The 20,645-nt window shown below is 41.1% G+C and overlaps 3 protein-coding genes across 3 annotated transcripts in view; all 3 read left to right on the top strand.

The window, feature by feature from the left end:
• The window catches only part of LOC115025736 (collagen alpha-1(XVIII) chain-like), a 57,626-nt gene extending 48,419 nt beyond the window's left edge, over window positions 1–9,207 (top strand). The window contains exons 18-45 of the mRNA XM_029458188.1: window positions 57–191; window positions 765–824; window positions 921–956; window positions 1,248–1,292; window positions 1,785–1,847; window positions 1,941–1,967; window positions 2,051–2,134; window positions 2,332–2,391; window positions 2,474–2,536; window positions 3,020–3,100; window positions 3,242–3,277; window positions 3,379–3,441; window positions 3,620–3,676; window positions 3,806–3,865; window positions 4,026–4,067; window positions 4,333–4,419; window positions 4,730–4,757; window positions 4,853–4,921; window positions 5,094–5,119; window positions 5,310–5,408; window positions 5,906–6,059; window positions 6,137–6,201; window positions 6,329–6,457; window positions 6,851–6,898; window positions 7,010–7,072; window positions 7,285–7,482; window positions 7,564–7,679; window positions 7,756–9,207. Of these exons, the coding sequence (XP_029314048.1) occupies window positions 57–191; window positions 765–824; window positions 921–956; window positions 1,248–1,292; window positions 1,785–1,847; window positions 1,941–1,967; window positions 2,051–2,134; window positions 2,332–2,391; window positions 2,474–2,536; window positions 3,020–3,100; window positions 3,242–3,277; window positions 3,379–3,441; window positions 3,620–3,676; window positions 3,806–3,865; window positions 4,026–4,067; window positions 4,333–4,419; window positions 4,730–4,757; window positions 4,853–4,921; window positions 5,094–5,119; window positions 5,310–5,408; window positions 5,906–6,059; window positions 6,137–6,201; window positions 6,329–6,457; window positions 6,851–6,898; window positions 7,010–7,072; window positions 7,285–7,482; window positions 7,564–7,679; window positions 7,756–7,957 (2,196 nt within the window). The 3' untranslated portion in view covers window positions 7,958–9,207. The remainder of the gene's footprint in view (window positions 1–56; window positions 192–764; window positions 825–920; window positions 957–1,247; window positions 1,293–1,784; window positions 1,848–1,940; window positions 1,968–2,050; window positions 2,135–2,331; window positions 2,392–2,473; window positions 2,537–3,019; window positions 3,101–3,241; window positions 3,278–3,378; window positions 3,442–3,619; window positions 3,677–3,805; window positions 3,866–4,025; window positions 4,068–4,332; window positions 4,420–4,729; window positions 4,758–4,852; window positions 4,922–5,093; window positions 5,120–5,309; window positions 5,409–5,905; window positions 6,060–6,136; window positions 6,202–6,328; window positions 6,458–6,850; window positions 6,899–7,009; window positions 7,073–7,284; window positions 7,483–7,563; window positions 7,680–7,755) is intronic.
• Window positions 9,208–11,229: 2,022 nt separating this feature from the next.
• On the top strand, window positions 11,230–12,423 carry LOC115025757 (apolipoprotein D-like). The gene is made up of 5 exons (XM_029458221.1): window positions 11,230–11,244; window positions 11,336–11,440; window positions 11,679–11,800; window positions 11,942–12,030; window positions 12,128–12,423. The coding sequence occupies exons 1-5, from the start codon at window positions 11,230–11,232 to the stop codon at window positions 12,421–12,423; spliced, it is 627 nt and encodes a 208-aa protein (XP_029314081.1).
• Window positions 12,424–12,451: 28 nt separating this feature from the next.
• Window positions 12,452–15,067, top strand: LOC115025756 (gamma-glutamyl hydrolase-like). The gene is made up of 9 exons (XM_029458220.1): window positions 12,452–12,551; window positions 13,134–13,242; window positions 13,316–13,366; window positions 13,636–13,720; window positions 13,800–13,938; window positions 14,184–14,290; window positions 14,553–14,643; window positions 14,735–14,869; window positions 14,949–15,067. Exons 1-9 carry the CDS (start codon window positions 12,452–12,454, stop codon window positions 15,065–15,067), a joined length of 936 nt encoding a protein of 311 aa, XP_029314080.1.
• The last annotated feature ends 5,578 nt before the right edge of the window (window positions 15,068–20,645 follow it).

Genomic DNA, 20,645 nt, shown 5'->3' with positions numbered 1-20,645 from the left:
ACCTCTCACTTTATTGGTTTAACTGATTGCATCATCATGTCTCACACCTCTTGCAGGGAGATCAGGGTCCTCCAGGGTTTCCAGGCCTTCCAGGCTCAGAGGGTGCAGAAGGGCATCCTGGTCATAGGGGTCCATCTGGTCCTCCTGGGCCCCCAGGTCCCCGCGGAGGAAGCTTCAGCATGGACTTTGAGGTACACTCCACTAATCTACACACAGTATAGTGTATGTGTCAGTGTGAATTCACCATGAAACTAAAAGTGTTTTCTTTGAGGCCACAAGCTTCATATTTGTTGCAACAATTCAAGACCATCCAGAGATAATGGTGTCGACAGAGCGCCGATGAACCCAGCAGGCAGGAATGTAGGAGGAGGTTCAGAGAGTTACAATCACAGCCGTTTCTACTGGCGGACAAAGAAACTTGTTTCCAAGAAAAGTTGAAAAGTCAAAATCCCAGAAATGGAGAAACAAGGAAGAATCAAAGAAATGAAGATAAAGTTACTCTTCCATAGACCAGCTCTTGGTTTGCTGTTTTAAACTCAGTAAACAGATTATTACTTTGAATCTGTGAGTTATTGTTGATTGTTGAAAAGACAGCGTGTTGTGAGGAAGGACCTACAAGCACCGCCATGTGTCTCCAACAACAAGCTGTCTGACCCGCTCGTACCTTGTACTTGTAGGACATAAACAGTTGTGTGTCGTCAGGTTTTCAGGTAGTCAGCAGGACGTGCTTATCTTATTGAATTTCTTTTCATCAAATGTTTTAGGACTCGGAAGGATCCGGGCTGCAGAGCGGTTCTGGAGCTATGCTCTCCAGAGGCCCACAGGTACGAGGCTTTCTGCATGTTTTACTTCTGTCCTAATATCCATCATCAGACGGTGTCATCACATCATCAACTGCTATTATTATTATTACTACACAGGGTCCTGCAGGAATCCCTGGACTTCAAGGCCCCAAGGTGAGATAATGTGTGTCTGTGAAACCGTACCTTGTTGTGATGTGTTATGAGGGTTGAGACTTGCGTTTGGCATGTAGGAGTTATGCTTATAGTTAGGGATAGCATACAGAATAAGAAAACTGACACCACTTACCTTTCTACAGGTGTATACAGGTGATTCACCCAGAAAGAAACAATAACATGTTGTGATTGTGTCCATTATTTGTGCTGTTATGATTCTTTAAAATGATACAGTAATGACACTCACTGATAGTGAAAACATTTCAGGTTCTTTCTTTGTGTCTCTCGTAGGGTAACGATGGTTTAGACGGCTCCTCAGGAAAGCCGGGGCTAAAGGTGAGTGAAGTTCCCGTTGTGTCAGCGTTCTCTGGACGTGTCGTGACGTTGGTTAAGTTCATATATTGTTACTTTAGTCATTTAGTCGTAATTTTATATTCCCAACGTCCTCATCTCTATCCTCGTTGTTAGCCTCGGTGGCTAACGCGTATAATAAGACGCTGCACCGCTCTATTGTTGCCCAGTGGCCACTCGTAGTATTGCAGCGAAACATTCCCTCTGCGAAACCTAAGAAACGTCTGCAGGAACTTATAAACAAGGTCAATTATGACTCTTTGTATCATGAATGTTTGATCCATGAAGGTTTTATATCTGTAAAACTCTCGAAAGGCTCATTTGACTTTAACTTTAATCATTTATCAGCAGAACAAGTCATTTAGTTGTCATTACGTGATAACATGGCGCTTAGGGAAATGCATTTTAACTGTAGTGTAAAGAAGGAAGCAGGTCGTCTCATAGCAGTGATGTAATGTCTCTCTGTGGGGTCTGTAGGGGGAGGCGGGGGCTACAGGACCACCAGGGTTTCCAGGACTGGACGGACTAAAAGGGGAAGAGGTCAGTAAACAGACGGACTTATACATGAACAGATTAAAGAATAAAGAACATGGGGGTTAAGTTGAACTTTGACGTGTGCCGTGTCTTCTACAGGGGAACAAAGGAGAGTCAGGACAAAAGGTAAAAACAAAGAGTGAACGTGAGACGATGTCAAACTCACACATGGACACGGATTCTTTTTAATTTCATTTCACGTTGTTCAGGGAGAGGCGGGACGGGACGGGCTCAGTCTCCCCGGCACTCCAGGACCCCCCGGACCTCCAGGACCCCTTCTCAACCTCCGAGATGTGAGTAGTACAAGCTCTCGGTAATGTTGTGTTGCCATACGCAGACGAAACGTTACGTAACGATAACTCCTGGTGCAGTTAGGAGGAATCTACGCACACACAGACGAAGTTAGTTAAACAAAGGATAGGGTTAGGGTTAGGGTTAGGGTTAGGGTTAGGGTATTCAGTTGACAACTTTCTTCTTCTGCCTTTTACAGCTTCAACTCAACGACACAGATGGTGCCTTCAACTTCTCTGGGATGGTTGAAGCTCGAGGAGTGAGTAGTTAGAGCGCTGGAGTGTGTCAGTCCTTTGTTCCAGGTAATGGAGGCTTCATTTGTGTTTCCTAAATGTTTGCAGGGACCACAAGGTCCAAAGGGGGACAGCGGGTTTCCAGGAGTTCAAGGACGTCCAGGACTGAAGGTGAGCGGGACGTCTCTCTGCTCAAACACAACAGACTTGTTTAAACTCTCGCGAGGCATGATGAGGCGCAGATAGCGTGAAGCCACCAGCACAGAGCTGCTTTCATATCCTGTAAACATTCTGATTTAACTGGCTAAATAGTTCTGCTGCTTTTAAAACATTTCAATTGGGTCTTTTTCTAAAGTCCTGAGACGTAATACTTTAAAATGTATTCATTATTTACGTCTTAATTTAAGTTAATTGCTTTTATGAGTATCTGTGGAAGTCGTGTCTGAAAGCACCAACAGGTGCCTCGTTAAAATAATTTGTAGGTGACTTTACGTGAAGACACTTTTGGCTTGCGCCCCCTCGCACCGGGGAAACTACGGCGAGCGTAAACCAGCTTTAATAAGCAAACAAAGTCTTTACTCCTGTCTACACACAGTTCTATAAAAGGTCAGATTTGTGTAAATGCGTATTTCTTATCTCTGTCTCTGCGTGCAGGGGGAAAGGGGGGAGCCAGGATTTGTCATCGCAGCCGATGGATCCATGATGTCGGACCGGGCCGGTCCCCTCAGAGTCCAGGTTACAGTTGTTTTTTACTTTGAGATGAACATTTCCCTCATATTGTTCTTGTGCTCACTGTGGATATTTAGTGTTTAAACATTGTGAAGTGAGTCACAATGTTTCAATGTGTAATCAGAGTGAATGTGCTTCTGTTTGCAGGGAGATAGTGGTCTACAAGGACCTGCTGGAACGCAAGTAAGTATCTGCAGATCTCAGATTCTAAAACCTTTAACTCTGGTTGTTTGGTGACGGTGTTCTGAATGCATTTAAGAAACACTTTGTTTTGTTCCCAACAGGGACCGACGGGACCGACGGGACCAGCAGGACCCAAAGGAGAATTTGGTTTGCCTGGAAGATCTGTAAGCACCATGAACTCCCAGACGCTTCCTTATATTAACTCCCAAAAACCCAATTTATTTAATTTTGTTTGCACAAATCATTAAAGTTTAACACGATACAACTTTACTGTGTGTGTGTGTGTGTGTGTGTGTGTGTGTGTGTGTGTGTGTGTGTGTGTGTGTGTGTGTGTGTGTGTAGGGTCGTCCTGGGCTGATGGGACCAAAAGGAGAGAGTGGGGACTCTGCAGGTCGGCCGGTGAGTTATGTGACATAAAACTTGTGTGATCGAGCAGAAGAATAGGATTTCACGTTAATGTTATCTCGTGTATCGTTTCTCTTCCTTCCACTTTATGTGTTTTTTGTCTTCTTCGTTTGCTTTGTTTAGGGACTTCCTGGTCTTCCGGGGCTGCCGGGCCGTTCAGGAATATTCAACTGCCCCAAAGGAGTGAGCACACACACACCACAACACACACATCACAACACACACACCACAACACACACATCACAACACACACACCACAACACACACATCACAACACATTTCTGTCTCCTCGATCCTCTCGTGTGTTTTATTGACGTCTTCTCTCTTCCTCTGCTTTCTGAAGACGGTGTTCCCCGTCCCTCCCAGACCACACTGCAAAATGCCCGTAAGTTTCCGTCTGTGAACATATTGATGATAAAAATGTGTTTCATTACAGCGAGCCGTCATATATTATAAATCATGTATTCAGTTTAATCATGGCGAATACATGGGAGTCTATGAGAGATGCTACTGTGTTTGTTTTCCTTTAGCACACTACGATTACACTTCCTTACCTACGCGTCTTTCTTCATTGATTGATTCCCTAACACATCACCAGCTGATCACATCTCTTCAGTGCATGTTGCTCTGTGTAACCTTTTATCACTCAGAGCTGCTCGAGGATGACTCTGAAATATTCCTGCATGCTGCATGTCCAGTCTGGAAAGGTGAAGGCTCATTGCCAAAACCACAATGAGGTAGTACTAAAATCATTTGCATGTTGATTATGATGTTAACAACACAGATTGGATGATTTAACATTTAATAATCCAATGTAGAAGGACCATTACTCCAGTCTTGGATAAACATCACTTTTTTAAGTCTGATCAAAAGTGTTTATGAACATTTTAAATCCTGAAAAACAATTTTAGGATAATTCTTTGTGCTTTCTGTTGTAATACTAATCGTGGCCACTAGAGGCTGAAGTGCACGACTTTGTGTTCAGACAGTTTGTTCCTGAGTTATAAACATTTTTCCCTGCTGTTAATATGTTTGTGCTTATTTCAGCTTCATCCCAATGGAACCATTGTAGTCGGTAAGTTGTGTATTTTATGTTCCCATGAATAATCAATATAGATTTTACAGAATGTAAGGAAGTAATGAACTTAAGTTTGGCTCGTTCCCTCCAAGGTAACTGTCAGACGGGAGTACAAGGTGAAAAGGGAGCGAGAGGTCTTCCTGGGATGCCTGCGCCCCCGAGTGAGTTAGAACAGCTAACCATCAAAGAGGAAGAATAATCCACAATCTGTAATATTAATGAGGCCTGAACTATATGTTGAGTTTTCTCTGTATGTCTCCAACATTTCCTGCTGTTGTAAAATGTAAATAAACACTTTGTTAATGTTATTGTGCTTCTGTTTCTCTGTTCTAGACTCGTTTCCTCTACGAGGAGGCTGGGTGAGTTTCATACGCAGGTGCTTTTTGAAATGTAGTTTGGATGTTTGCTTCATGTGCCATCAGACTCTTCAGCTCTGTGTGTGTGTGTGTGTGTGTGTGTGTGTGTGTGTGTGTGTGTGTGTGTGTGTGTGTGTGTGTGTGTGTGTGTGTGTGTGTGTGTGTGTGTGTGTGTGTGTGTGTGTCATCACAGGGGGCAATAGGTGATCAGGGCATTAAAGGAGAGAAGGGAGACAAGGGGGAGGAAGGGTTGACCGGGCTCCCCGGCGGCTCTGGGAGAACGGGACTTGTGGTGAGTTAAGAAAACATGGAACACATCGTGTTGTCTTTTGTCATTACATTTTTTACACAATTACAATCAACTAACAAACTTCCTCCTGACACATTTTCTTTGTATTATTATTGTTATAAACATTTATACATTTGTTCTTTCTTTTTTTTTTAAACATGATAAATATTAAATAAAAGGAAAGATAAATACATCATATGTACGTATGTCAATACTGTACTTCTCTATCTACTATATATATATATATATATATAAAAATATATTTATATATATAAAAATATATTTATATATAGAAATATATTTATATATATATAGAAATATATGTAAATATATATATATATATATATATATATATATAGTATATAATAATAATAATAATAATAATAATAATAATAATAATAATAATAATAATAATAATAATAATAATAATTTAAACAAGACAGAAGGGATTAGTTGAATCTAATTGCCGATATATTTTCTACCCTCTTGACACATTTCAGGGACCTAAAGGAGAGTCGGTGCTCGGTCCACCAGGCCACCCCGGGGTGCCGGGTTCACCGGGTATCCCAGGGTACGGCAGACCAGGACCGGTCGGCCCCGCGGGGCCCCCGGGGCCTCCGGGCCCCTCTGGGTCCTCCTCAAGATACGGTTCAGGTACAATTCAATAGTCAAACACACGTCGGTTTACATCATGAGATCAGAGAAGTTATAAAGTGTTTCTGTTATTGTAGCTGTGACTATTTCCGGCCCCCCTGGACCTCCAGGACCCCCTGGAGCTTCGGGTAACGCAGCATCTGTAAGTGAACCTGTGAACGTGTGCTGTGTTTGTTCTCCAGAGGATTCTGATCAGATCTGCTCAAAATGAGCTTTTCTGAGCTGCCGACGCTCCGATGCAGTTTTTATTCTCTTTATTTGTTTCTCAGCTGAAAACATTTGCGACCCGTGAGAGCATGATGCAGCACACCGTCAGGGACGCAGAGGGAACTCTAGCGTACGTCACGTCCACAGGAAGTCTCTTCCTCAAGGTCTCCCAGGGATGGAAAGAGATGCAGGTACTGACATGGACTTATAGATTGAAGTTACTTTAAATTACTCAATAATGCTTAATATATGCAATAAAATCAATACTAAACATAATTAAGAAGCGTCATAAATGCACATTACTGTCAGAGTAGTGAGAGAAATGAAGCTGCAGCCTTTTAAATGACATGTATGTGGAGTGAGTTCCCTTGTTTCCTTCATCCATTCATTTGAAATACATTCAGGAGTCACTGCTGGTTACTGGAAACACTTTATGCATTAACCAGTGTGCAGCAGTTTTTGACCAAATACTCTTTATTGATAGAAATCTATAATATTTCATGTGAAAATGCTTCCACAGGACAGTATGAGCTGAAATACATCTAGCTTCTAATTCTTCATTCTTCTGTGTTTCGTGTGCGCAGCTTGGCAGTCTGATCTACGTGTCCAACAACATTATTCCACAGGATGAGGTTCTTGTTGCTATTCTTGGCTTTTTGCTCAGTAAAAACATTTCTACTTTGGAACGTTTGACTTCATCTGCAGTTTTTATTAATTTCACATCTTTTTCACTCTTTATTCAGCCCCGTGTTGCATATCAGATAAGAGGAGACACGATGGAAAGAATACGTTCAGTTAACGAAAAGGTGAGTGTCAATAAGACTGAATTTGGAGATGGATGCGCATGTTTTACATGGTTTTCACAGCATAGTTTTCTTTATTTGACTCAAATACATGAATGGAAGCTGTGACAGTGTACGCCATGATGATTCTTAGTGCAGCCTCTGCAGGGGTGACTCCAGAGTAAGTGATGATCTCCAGGACTCCTCTTGTGACCGGTTGCTTCCTCTCCCTGCAGCTCAACCTGGTGGCCCTGAACCAGCCGCACTCAGGCGACATGATGGGGCTCGACACGGCCGACCGCATGTGTTACGAGCAGGCCAAGGCGATGGGTCTGGCTCCGAACTTCCGCGCCTTCATCTCCTCACACAGGCAGGACCTGGTCCATGTGGTCTATCCTGGCTTCAGGGAAACTCTGCCAGTTACCAACCTCAGGGTGAGTGTGTTTGTTTTCAGATGACGCTGCAAAGACAAAGAACTGTCGAGTGCATCTGACCCACTACGTGTCTTCTTTTAGGGAGACGTCATGTTTAGGAACTGGAGGTCCATTTTCAATGGCGACGGCGGGGCAATGGATGCCAGGATACCCATCTACTCCTTTGACGGCCGGGATGTTTTAGCCGACCCCTTCTGGTGAGGAAAGCTTTCTGTCCCTTCTGTTAACACCTCGATGTATTCTTCTGTTGATCGTCTGTCCTCTGTCTCTCAGGCCTCAGAAGAGTATCTGGCACGGCTCCAGCAGCAGGGGCGTCCGGGCGGTGCACAAACATTGTGAGACGTGGCGAGCCGACCACATGTCTGTCATGGGCCAGTCATCCAGCCTGACCTCAGGTCTGCTCCTGGGCCAGCAGACGCGGAGCTGTTCCAACCAGTACATCGTTCTCTGCATCGAGACACACAAAAACCTTTAAACCCCCCCGATGCCACTCAACCAGGGAGCCCACCCCAGCCCCGTAAACACTCTGGAGTGTCTTTCCTAGAAAGGGACGTCGGCTTCAGCACATCTTCAGTGCTACGTGTAGCTTATTAAAACAAAACAACACCTTTTCTGTCACAAAGAGGATGTTAGCACTATTTATTTGTCCTCCCTCGTCGGACGTCATCGTTCTTTCTGAGGAGCGAGAAGATTCTTAGACTTCAGCCGAGGTGTAACCCTGGAAGGTAAAGTGTGCAGTTGATGCGACACTGGAACTGGAATCATTTTGCGGATTGCTTCCGATCCAAAGTCGCCTTGTGTTGAGAAGCATCCGGGAGATCTGTCCTCGTATACGACCTGGTGGCACATAAAGTAAACACGGAGACGAAGAGTCTCCTCAGCAGCAGAATGAATAATGCTAACATCTCAAAGAGAGTGTGCTAACGCTTTATAATGTTCAACCCAGCACCTTTTATTCTTCATACATCTGTCACTTTACAACAACAAAGCATGAGCTCACTCAAACATAGTCCCCGAGGTGTGTTGAGGACAAGACGTCTCTTTCACGAGTTCATCGTGTCTTCGTCGTCTCAAGAGAAGCTGCAGGAATCTGCACAAAGAACGAGGAAGATTCTTACAAATGATAGATTTCCAAAGACGTTTGTGGTGGAAGCATAAATAATTACTTTCACTGTTTTGTTTACAGGTTTTCATGGAGAGTTTAAAAAGATAATCTGTTTCCATCCTCGTCCCTCGTCGAGACACACAACCAGTGTCGCCACCAAAGTCATGTTTTGATGCACTGTACTTTATTTTTAAAGATATCTTCTAGCTCAACATTTTCATTGTTGAACGTGTTTGTGTTGTAGCTTTCTACGTCTCACATCTTAGCAGCTCTTTCTCTCAAGAGGCTATTTAATTTAAATTCAATGATTTATTTATACCGTCACAGCACATACCATGAAATCAGATCATTAAATTTAAGAATGTAATTTATCGTTTGTTGTTTGTTAAATGTTTCTTCTCTTTTTCTATTTTTTGTACATTTTCCCTCTTTTTCTTTTTTTCTTTTACGTTTTCTAGATTTCCGGACAATGTTGACAACAAACATTCCACCTAACGTAGAGACACAAATATTTCATGCTGAAACTAAAATACTAGAAAATGAAATTTCAAGGGAGAAAGTCAAATGTTTTTCTATAAATATTGGTGCTTTGTTGAATAAAGTTCTCTTTTCATAAAGTTCTGGTTTGATTCTCGATTCAGTGCACAGAACTAGAGCAGATGTGAAGTGAGTCTGAAAGCTAAATGTTGTTTCTCGACTTTGTTATCGTTGATCGTAGTTTTTAGTCACTTTACATTACAGTTCATTTAGCTGACGCTTTTGTCCAAAGCGACAATAAGTGCAAACAATCATGAGGATACAGCTCCGAACAGCAAGAATCTTGCAGAACAACAGCTTCAAATCAGCCAAACAAAAGTGCAACATACAGAAACAATAGAATATGAATTCAACTATTAGCTATAAATGAGCCAAACAAATACAAGTGCAACATACAAAGAGCAGTTGTTTTTCTTTTTTCTCATTCGCCGAGGTGCAGTCGAAACAGGTGAGTGTTCAGTCTGCAGGGGTGAAGACTGTCTGCTGTCCTGACATCAATGGAGGGGTCGTTCCATCATGTTGGAGCAGGATAGCAAACAGGCAGGTTTTGTTTGAGGGTCTCTGGGTCCCACTCGTAGGGAAGGAGAGGCGAGCCGATTGGTCGACGCAGAGCGAAGTGAACGCGCTGGGGTGTCTGGTTCGTCCATGGCCTGGATGTAGGAAGGGGCTGATCCATTCACAGCACGGTGGACCAACACCAGAGTCTGGAAGCAGATTCGGGCCAACACTGGCAGCCAGTGAAGGGAGCGGAGAAGCGGTGCATTGTGGGAGAACTTGGGTAGGTTGAAGACCAGTCGGGCTGCTGGATGAGCTGTCGAGGTCGGATGGCACATGTAGGCAGTCCAGCGAGGAGGGAGTTGCAGTAGTCAAGATGTGAGATGACAAGAGCCTGAACAAGAACCTGCGTCGCCTTCTGAGTCAGTAGGGGACGTATCCACAACAGGTGCCGATGTTGATGGTAAGGTTAAGTTGGTAAAGTTACAGTTCCATAAGCGTTTCTTTAGTCTAATAAATAAACAAAATAAACCAACAAAATGTTAAGAAAGTAAATATTCTTCCACGTCTTCTCCTCATTAAAGTGACGAATAGAATCGTAAAACACACAACCGCATCCAAAAACCCACCAAAACCGTCGTGTTTAGGTATAAAACAGTCCATACATTTATTTTAAACTTGTGAATCACCTCAATCACAAGAGGTCCCTGAGCAGAGAGCTCGACATGAGCACAACAAATATTAGGCTGGTGGGTCCAGGAGCACGTGAGACTAGCCGTGGACCGAGATCTCACACACACACACACACACACACACACACACTTACTCTTGCACAATACATTTCAGAATTTAGACAGAGCCCTTCCTTTGTAAACAGCTGTAAACCAAACTGTTCCTAAGCTGGTGGATCGTATCAGGTCATTTCAGTGAATGAGGGACTTAAGGGATATCTATGGACACAAATAGAGAAAGTGCAGTAAAGTAAACACCTGAATGTGTATTTTGGATGTTTTAAGACATTTTATGGAAGCAAAATAGCTCAAACTCTCAAAATTGATAAACAATGTTTTTGCTTGTAGTGTCTCGCCTCAAAACAACCTCATCCTCTTCGTCAAATCACATTCTATGAAGTCATATTTAAAACCAATGCATGATCAGTTACATCAAATATAAAGTAGCTGCACAGTGTTTCTTTGAAAGCGGATTGGTGTTTGCTTAGAAGAGAATGATTTCAGTTAATTATCTACTAGAGTGTGAAGATACACAACACACTCTAAACTTGTAGATACACAACACACTCTAGTAGATCCATCCATGGATGGATGGATCTACTAGAGTGTGTTGTGCTTTTGCTCGGCATGATGAATCAGAAATAGGCCTTTATATTCAACTGTTCGTTTATGTAATGGAGTTAAGCAGCCGGATACCATTGTGAGCGCTTGCACTAAAGGTTGAAGGTTTTGTAAACAATCCACACATAGCTCTTCAAACATTTCTTCCTTCCAAAGGTCTGATGTGGAAAGAAAAAACATCCGAAAACAAACAGCTTGTGCCCCTCTGATGAGAGAGATTTTAGTTTGAGAACATAAACGTGTTTTTCCCACTTGGACATGAAGGCACCCCAGGTACTGTAAACATGTGTTATTGTTCATTGTATTATATTTGAACCTAAAGACGGGAGTTTGAGCAGATGAATTGTTCTGACTTTATGTGAAGGTGCTGCTCGTGCTGCTGCTGACTGCTGCGGCAGCCGACGCTCAGTCGTACCACTTTGGCAAATGCCCCAAACCTTCTGTTCAAAAGGACTTCAACGTTACTGAGGTAAAATACTGATGTGTTATTATTCTCATGCATTCTCAGGATTTGATCTAATATAACTTTTGGGACACCAAATAGACAAAGTGCAGTAAAACATGTGTATTTCTCACTCGTCTGAAGACATTTTATGAAAGCAAACTACCTCAAACTCTTGAAATTGATCAGTGCATGATAAACAATGTTTTAACTTGTAGTGTCTCGCCAGCTGACGACTAACAACTGTGTCCTCTTGTCCTTCTAGTATATGGGCACCTGGTATGAAATAGAGAAGCTCCCGGCTGTGTTTGAAAGAGGAACATGTAACAAAGCGACGTACAGTCTGCTCGCTGATGGGACGGTCAAAGTTCGCAATGCAGAGCTGCTGTAAGGATTGAGCTGCCTGGATTAAAAACAATGTTTCCAACATTTTTATCTGCCGTGTATGGATTTGCACGTCTTGCACAATTCAAGTGAAAATATATGTTGTCCTTTTCTCTCTTTTCCTTTGTCTCGTCCTCCTCACAGATCTAATGGGAAGATCAACTCAATCGAGGGTGTTGCTAAAGTTAAAAACTCATCTCAACCTGCTATTCTGGATGTTAGCTTCTTTAAAGGTTAACGTTCTGTGGATGTGACTTCAGATAAATGTTTTACTATTATAATACAATACAGAATACCTTACACTGACTATTCTATACCATCCATGTCCAGGAGTTCCAGGCAGTCCCTACTGGGTGCTCTCCACAGACCACCAGTCATATTCTCTGGTGTACTCTTGTTCTGATTACTTTGGACATTTTCACGTTGATTTCGCCTGGATCCTGGCTCGCACTCGAGTGTTGACTGAAGACGTCATCAGCAAGTTACACGATGAGCTGACTACTGCTGGTATAAACATAAACCGCCTTACAGTCAGTAATCAGACTGGATGTGAGCAGACCAAAGGTAAGATCCACCAAAAGGAAAAGAAAGCAGAACAAAGTGCTGAACACATATTTAGAGTTTAGGAGCATTTTGTTTTCTGCGTTTACCTTGATGTCTACTTTTAGAATAATGATCTTGTTCTTGTTTTGCATTTCTCTTACGTGTCTGCTGTTTTATTCTTCAGCCAAAAGAAATGACAGACCAATCATTGGTAAGTTTATTACGTTATTTACAGCAATGCTAAATTAAGCTAAGCTACATTTTGATAGGCTAAACTCATTAGTTCATTGGCCACATTGGATCTCTCTCTGATCATAAGTGACTATTGTCTGTGAACCATCCCTTACATTTCCTAATTCTCTGCTAAGAATGACCTCAACCTGGTGGACATCTTTGCCAGCCACCAGTAACGCAGAGTAATCTACATACAATAAAAGCTTGATTTTACTCCGACATGTCATTTACATAAATGAGAAACAAAAGAGGCCCCAATATTGAGCCCTTGAGGCACACCACATGTTATAGCCTTTGGCTCTGACATGGATCTACAAAGTAAAGCTCAGCCAATGCTCTCCAGACAAGCATTATTTACAAAGAATAAGAAATGACATCGCTAATAATCACTCTTTCTGTAGACTTGATGGTCAAACAACCAGACGCTTATGGTTACAAAGTCTATACAGAGATGTGCTGTTTGGTTTACATTCAAGAAATTGCGGTTTTTGTCTTTATTTTTCAGCCTGTGGGGATTCTGCTTGATTTAAACTTTGTGTTTTTGTTTTTCTCTCAAAAGGAGTACTAGCCCAAGATCTGTATTCCCCCGTCCCAAATCACACAGCTTACATTGCTGCCTCTTATGTGAAGTTCCTGGAGTCAGCAGGAGCGAGGGTTGTACCTGTCATGTGAGTTATTATCTCAAATATCTTTCCTCGTTCTTGAAGTAAAACCTTTAACCTCCTCTTTTTATTTGTACAGGATTAACCAGACACCAGAGGAGTATAAGACACTGTTCAACTCCATTAATGGGTAAATGTGTTATAATATAGCAGCAGTTAAAGCCTCATGAATAATGAATAATTACAAGATATATTTATGTGGTTATTTAGAAATGCAATTTGTCTGTGGTTGTCAAGACTTTTACATACCTCTGCTATGTGTATGACTGATACACCAGCAACTGCTGTAAGTCTCAGATAAATAAGAACGTTATAGGAATATAAGATTTAGCATTTATCTTTGCAAAAAAAAGAACTTTTGTGTCTTTGCGAGTCGTGACTCAGTTCCTATGTGAGCAGGATCCTTTATCCCGGCGGATCTGCCAACATCACCTCATCCGGGTATCAACGAGCTGCAAAAATCCTTTATGACCTTGCTATTGAGGTAAAAGTGTAAAGTATTAATAACCAGCTTTTAGTGTCTTGATGTGGAATTATGCTGCAGACTTTATGTGATGTTTCAGGCAAACAAGAGAGGCGACTATTTTCCTGTGTGGGGCACCTGTCTTGGATATGAGCAGCTGACCGTTTTGACGAGTGGAAATAATTTACTGTCACGTACCAACACAAGAGATGTGGCGTTACCGCTGGACTTCACTAATGGTATGGCTTTGTCTTGAAAGGTGAATTTAAGATGAGATTTAGAAAATGTCCGGAGACCTCAGAGGTTTAAACCCATTCTCTACATCACCTTCTTTTTACACACGCGGCAGATCTCAACATCAATGTATAGTCTTATTTACAGGACAACAATGCACCTTCTTAACAATAACCTCTTTAAATATTCAATGATAATATGCATATGTGTTATTAATTATAAAAAAAATAATGTTATTACCCATTTCCAGAAGCCAAACACAGCAGGATGTTTAAAGGCTTTCCAGCTGAACTCATGGAAGAATTGGCATCTGAGCCTCTGACAGCAAACGCTCACGTGTGGAGTGTGCCAGTGTCGGTGCGTCATGTATTACTATTATGATGAGAAAACATATATAATAAGGAGTGCCGTGCAAGAGCCTGCTAGAGTACACCAATATTACGGGTTTGTGGTGAAATATGATCCTTCTTCCCTCCTTGAACACGAGTTCAAAGGAGGGAAGAAGGCTCATATTTCACCACAATGGAGTTTTGGTCATCTAAAAAGAACATCTAAGAACATAGAAAGCAGCGAGTAGTTTGTGTGCATTGTAACTAACGTCTCTGTTTGTTCCTTTCAGACTCATAACACAAACAAGGAGCTGAAAAACCTTTACAAAGTTCTCTCCACAAATACGGATGGAAACACAGAGTTTGTGTCGACGGTGGAAGGTGGTTACGATGCAGCATCACAAGTTTACAGCTTAATGCTGGAGGGAACTTTGTTTAATGAGTCCTCTCTCGTCCCCGTACCTCTCTGCAGCTTATGATTACCCAATCTACGGGACACAGTGGCATCCAGAGAAAAATTCATTTGAATGGACGAGGTCTTACATTCCACACTCTTCATCAGCGGTGAAGATCACCTTCTACATGGCTGAATTCTTTGTCAGTGAAGGTATGAAGGTTATTGTTGGTCCTTTAATCACAAGGTCAGTAGCTGCATGATGGATCCTTATTGTTTTCTCTACTTACAGCCAGGAAGAACTTTCACAGATTTGAATCTGAGGAGAAGGAGAGAGAAGCGCTGATATACAACTACAGTCCTGTTCATACTGGGCCCAAGAGTGCCTTCGAGCAGAAGTATTTTTTCTGATGTCAACAAATATTGACTGTCAAACACTTAATTTCCTGGTAAATGTCTTTATTTATGTTTTAATTGGGAGGTGATCATTCAAAATATAATATCTTGAAGTAAGGCTCTCAGGCATTCTCAACCTGCAGCACGCTCTCAGTGCTCCATGGTGTGACCGGATCACCACCAGCTGAGAGGGAATTATTGATTCCCTCTGATTCAAGCAACAGGTAAAAGCTTTCTAAGTTTCTTCCACTTAGATTACACATCACAGAGGGTCTCAGCTCACACTCGCAGAGACCTGTAGCTCACCACACAGTCTCCAGGACTACTGGTAGAAGAGTTGAAGTGGCTTTGTCCCTCATGGGAGTTAAGATTAGGTGCACTTTGCCTTAAATCAGCTGCTTTTCTTAAGGCTCTGTCCCTTAGAACGGGCTGCCTGTGACCTGAGGACCCCTCAACTTTATCCGTCATAAGGAAAACATACGTTTATTTCTACAAAAAGAAGATCTGTCATGAAGAGTCCACAAGTGTTGTTTTTACAGCTTGTGTAACCGGTGCCACACCTGTCTGCACTCATGGTGTGTCATGAATAAATAACTATTTATGGCACACTAAGAAAAGGTCATTTAGCGGACGCTCTTATCCAGAGTGACTTACAGTGAACTAACTCGGAAAAAACTCCCTGCAACTTGGGGTTGAGTAGATTGCTCAGGGGAACAATGGTGGCAGCTCGGGTATTGAACTCACAGCCTTACGTTGTTCTGTTTGGAAGGCCGATACCAATAGACGAGGCCTGAAGAAATGTCATAAAGTCATATAAGAGTATGTCATAAATGATGTAATAAATGATGTCATAGCATCGTGTGCCATAAAAGTTTCATAAAGAATCTCAAAAAACAAAAACTCCATAGTATTGTATGCCATAAACAAATCATTTAAAATAGTCATATTATAGTATGTCACAAAAAAGTAATGTACTGTGCACGATGTGTTGGTCTGTCTGAGTCTCTCAGCTCCTTCTTTCAGCCACTCCCATCTTCCCTCCTGCAACTCCCCCTCACAGGAGCTTCCACATCTCCCCACGCACAAGTCCTTTGTGCTCATTGAACCTGAAGTCTTGGTTCACTGGTATTAAGAGCATTAGTGAGTAAAGCAAGCAACAATCTGAACTATTGGGACTCAAGATTAAAACATTCATCGTTAAAGCTGTGAGTAATACACTGCTGACTATGAACGAAAGCTCTTATGTTCACTCCCAACATATTTGAATTGTGAGTAATGAAGTTTTGCTGATTGATAAAATGAAATGCATTTTAGTTTGGCTTTAATTCTGACAAACAAGCATGAAGCTGTGTCCTCTATTATTATTATTAAAATTCAAAAGAAGGTCATGGTCGGAAAAAATGTTTTGAGTTTGAATCAGTTAATGTTTGACAGAACTACAATCTTATCCTGCTGACGCACACACACACACACACACACACACACACACACCCTCCTGATAGATGCAGTCAGTCTAAAGTTAGCCTCAGCTGTTCAGACAGCTTTGCTTTCACATTCTTTGCGGAGTAACATTTACCGGGGTATGGCTCTGGGCAAGAATGTCGGGTTTGTTGTGTTCTTGACCTTTCTGTGGACTTCGACCAAAGCAGGTGAGTGAGGCGTTCACAGCCCCTCTGATCTTCTTCCAGTGTAAACTTAAAGACAGACCAGAGACATTCAGATAGTTTCGGTATTAAGTCAAAGTTTTCAGATATCGTCCTTCAGTCAGATTCAGTTTAATTTGTGATACTAAAATACATTCACACTGTGCGAAGGAATACATCTCTAAAGACCTCAGCACACTACGTACACAGCTACATACTGTGTATACCTCGAGAGATCAGTGAGGAATATCTTTTCTGATGTGGATGAATCAACGTTTCGACTGAAATCGTATAACAAGCTAATCATTTGCTAACATGTAGAAACTGAGGGTCTAGTTCTAGTCGTACTCTGAACTTTGCCCTCGTGGTCCAGCGTGACGTGTTTATCCTTTGAAGCCTAGGAATTTATTTGTGAAACAATAAAATGAAACTGAAGTAGATTAAGAGCTTCATTTTGCCGTAACTGGAATGTTGCTCAGCCTGCTAGAACACATTCCTAAACATTCCTACACACACACACATTTCTTTATTTCCTTGTCACTTAAATGCATTATGTAACACTAGTACAGAATACTGAGCACAGAATTGTATCAACAAATCAGTGGATACATGTTAACTATGGGCCAGTGCATGAGAAGATACTAGGTTGCTCAGGAGAAAATGGATATTGTGTAGAAATGGTGAACAAGACACACGATTAAATGTAAATGATTTATTCTCTCATTTTAAAAACAAGGACTTGTTTCTTCTCAATGTCTTATCACTAATATAACAACACTTCTATAACAATTAGAACTCTTCAACATCAATTCAGCATAAATACAATCAAATAATCATTTAGAACTAATGAACATTCAGTAAAACCTGTTCAGATCCCACGCAGGTTGTGAAAAAAACACGAAATCTACTGTCCTACCACCGTCGTAGATAATAATAATAATAATAATAATAATAATAATAATAATAATAATAATAATATAATAATAATAATAATAATAATAATAAGCTTTATTTGTATAGCACCTTTCATGCAAGAATTGCAGCTCAAAGTGCTTCACAGCAAAAACATAACTATTAGTACAGATTAGAATAAGAGCATTTACAGAACAATAATCACAGTGTTGATGTACATGAGTCTGAAGTACCATTATAACAATAGCAGAATTAAAATAGTATAAAATAGCAGATAAAATAGTATGAAATAACATTGGCACACCATTCTTGTAAATGTTTTAAACTATCAGAGCCATATATATCACCATTAAAAGGCTAAAGTAAAGAGATATGATAGATAGGTGTAATGTAAAAGTCTCTCTTTCTCTCGCTCTCTCTCTTCTGGTCACTCACATGGTGGCTCACCAGACCAGCACCACAACAAGGACGAGAGGCCGCGTTGCAGACAATCCAGAATCTTTCAAGACTCACAAAAAGACCCGACCTTGACAACAAAGCCAAGAGTCGTATCAATCCACACATAAATGCAATTAAATGTCAATTACTACATCTCTTCATCTTATTTCACACAGCTAGTTAGCTTTACTTTTATATTTATAAAACAATAAATAGAACTACAAACTTAGCTGTGGTCAGCTACACTTTAATATGGCCCAACAGGCGGCAAAACAAGGTGAAATCCACACACAAAACTATTCTAACACATTAGCAATGGTTAGCCGCGGCTAATATAGCATAACTCTTTTAATACATTTAAATCAAATGTTCTGACAAAACTCACCAAGGGTGTCTTTTAAGAGGTGATGCTCTTAGAAACTTGTGGCGAAGGAAATCACATCAATTATGTTTCCCAAATAATTTACACGCAGCGACCTCTGCTAAGTCTCTTCTTTAAAAGAAAGAACTGCACTGTCACTTCCCGCTGGACGCAGACCAGGGTGCGGGGCTAAACTAGGATTGGCTTGTTTTTAATCTGCATTCTAGATGGACAGGTGATTTAACTAATCACACCTTAACCAACCAAAAAACATATTTCACTTCTCACTGCCAACCTAACCGGCTTCCTTCTCAGCCCAAAGAGTGTTTTGATTTTCCTGACTTTTAAATGTTTGCTATACTTTTTCTCATTTTAAAGCTGCACTAATAAGTATATTTTACAATGTATCAATGAAAATGTGTAATGTAAGAGGAAGCTCTGTTATTATTAAATACACAGATTTTTCTCAATACACCCTACAGCTTGAAGTAACATTTTAGTATCTTTTAGATCGTTATTTTAGCTCTGATTATTAATATTATTAATTATTATTAATAGCCTTTTAGTGCAGTGAACTCACTGCACTAAAAGGCTATTAATAATATGCTTGTTATTATACATATTATTATTATTATTGTGATGCCAGGTCACATTATTCAGTAACATAATGTATCGCTCTCTTGTTATGCAGACGACACACAGTTATATATATATCAGTAGAAACCAACGACTCCGTGTCAACAAACCGACAAACATCAGTGAATTAGATTTATACGGTTAAAAAGAGTTAATAATGAGGCTTTGAAAGAAGCTCACTTCTCTCTGAACTGAACATTGATGGATGTTTCTTCACCTGGTGTTGTTACAGATGGTGTGGACTGTGTTTTAAGGGAGAGCTGTATCTTACCGTGCCGTTTTCAGGCTGGTGTTGAGGTGGTCATCCACTGGATTCAGTTGACACCAAGAGAAACTCAAGCCCACTCCTACTACCACAATAAAAACCAGTTCCAAAATCAGAACCAACAATTCACAGGCAGGACGTCACTGTTCAAGGACCAGATCTCCAAAGGAAATGCATCACTCCAGCTGACAGGGGTGAAGATTCAGGATCAAGGTCGTTATCAGTGCTACACCAGCACCATCGCTGACAATAAGGAGTCATTCATCACCTTAAACGTGCACAGTAAGAGAAACGCATACAAATATGTTAACTTTAAATATCCAGTCATCATTTCAGAACTTGAGAAGCATAACTGAAGTTTTCCCAACTCAAAGTTTTACGAATCACATAAAGTCAAATTGCATGAACATGAAGTTTATTTACAAACATTAAGTTAGCAAGTGCTAACGTGGTTACACTGCAGGTTTCTCTTTGTAATTAAACTCTTGTAATTCTTCACCTCATGAAGGAGTTGCACTCAATGCTCCTTTGTTATTAACTGCCAGTCGAAGGTAATGCATTAGACCACAAGCAGATGTAGTAAACTTGTGCTGTGGGGATACTCGCAGCAAGCTCTTGTACTATTCCTCTCTGCAACATTTAAAACTCATCCACCGTTGAAATAAAGCTAAAGAAGTTTGTTGTTCTCAGTCAACAGTCAAATTAGGCTTTATTATAGAGAGCTGAACACAATACAAACAGAGCTCTTTCTCTAGTCACTGTTTCTGACCCCTCTACACCCCCATGGGGATCATCATGTGTCTCATGTCGACACTATATGTGTGGTTTTGTTTGTCTGCTCTCCCTCTCATTGTTCTGCTGCCGTTTTTATCTCCTGTATTTTGTACGGTGTCCTTGGGTGTCTTGAAAGGCGCCTCCAAATAAAATGTATTATTATTATTATTATTATTATTATTAGATGCACAGGAATGTTCATCTTGCTAAGTTACTCAGTTCCGTGTGAACACACACTTAGCACATAAGACGGAAAGTGTTTGGTGCTGTGACGACATTTGGACTTTTTGTCTTACACTTACACTATAATTTAAGTTGGACTTTAAAGACTTAACATGTTTTACAGAGTAAATGCAGGCTGTGTGTTGAGCTGTCTCAGCTACAGCACACACACACACACACACACACGCACACACACACACACACACACACACACACACACACCTGGCTGATAATGTTTTTACTCCTAGGAAGAGCAGATTCATTCAAGGCTGTGAGAACAAGGTCATCAGTAGATTAGCACCTCTGCTAGTCAAGCTGGTCTCAGTTTGTGAGAAACGTTCT

The sequence above is a fragment of the Cottoperca gobio genome, chromosome 20 (genome assembly GCF_900634415.1).
Source record: "Cottoperca gobio chromosome 20, fCotGob3.1, whole genome shotgun sequence".
Taxonomy (NCBI): domain Eukaryota; kingdom Metazoa; phylum Chordata; class Actinopteri; order Perciformes; family Bovichtidae; genus Cottoperca; species Cottoperca gobio.
The sequence above is the reverse complement of the archived record's forward strand: the minus strand, read 5'-3'. Positions and strand labels throughout refer to the sequence as shown.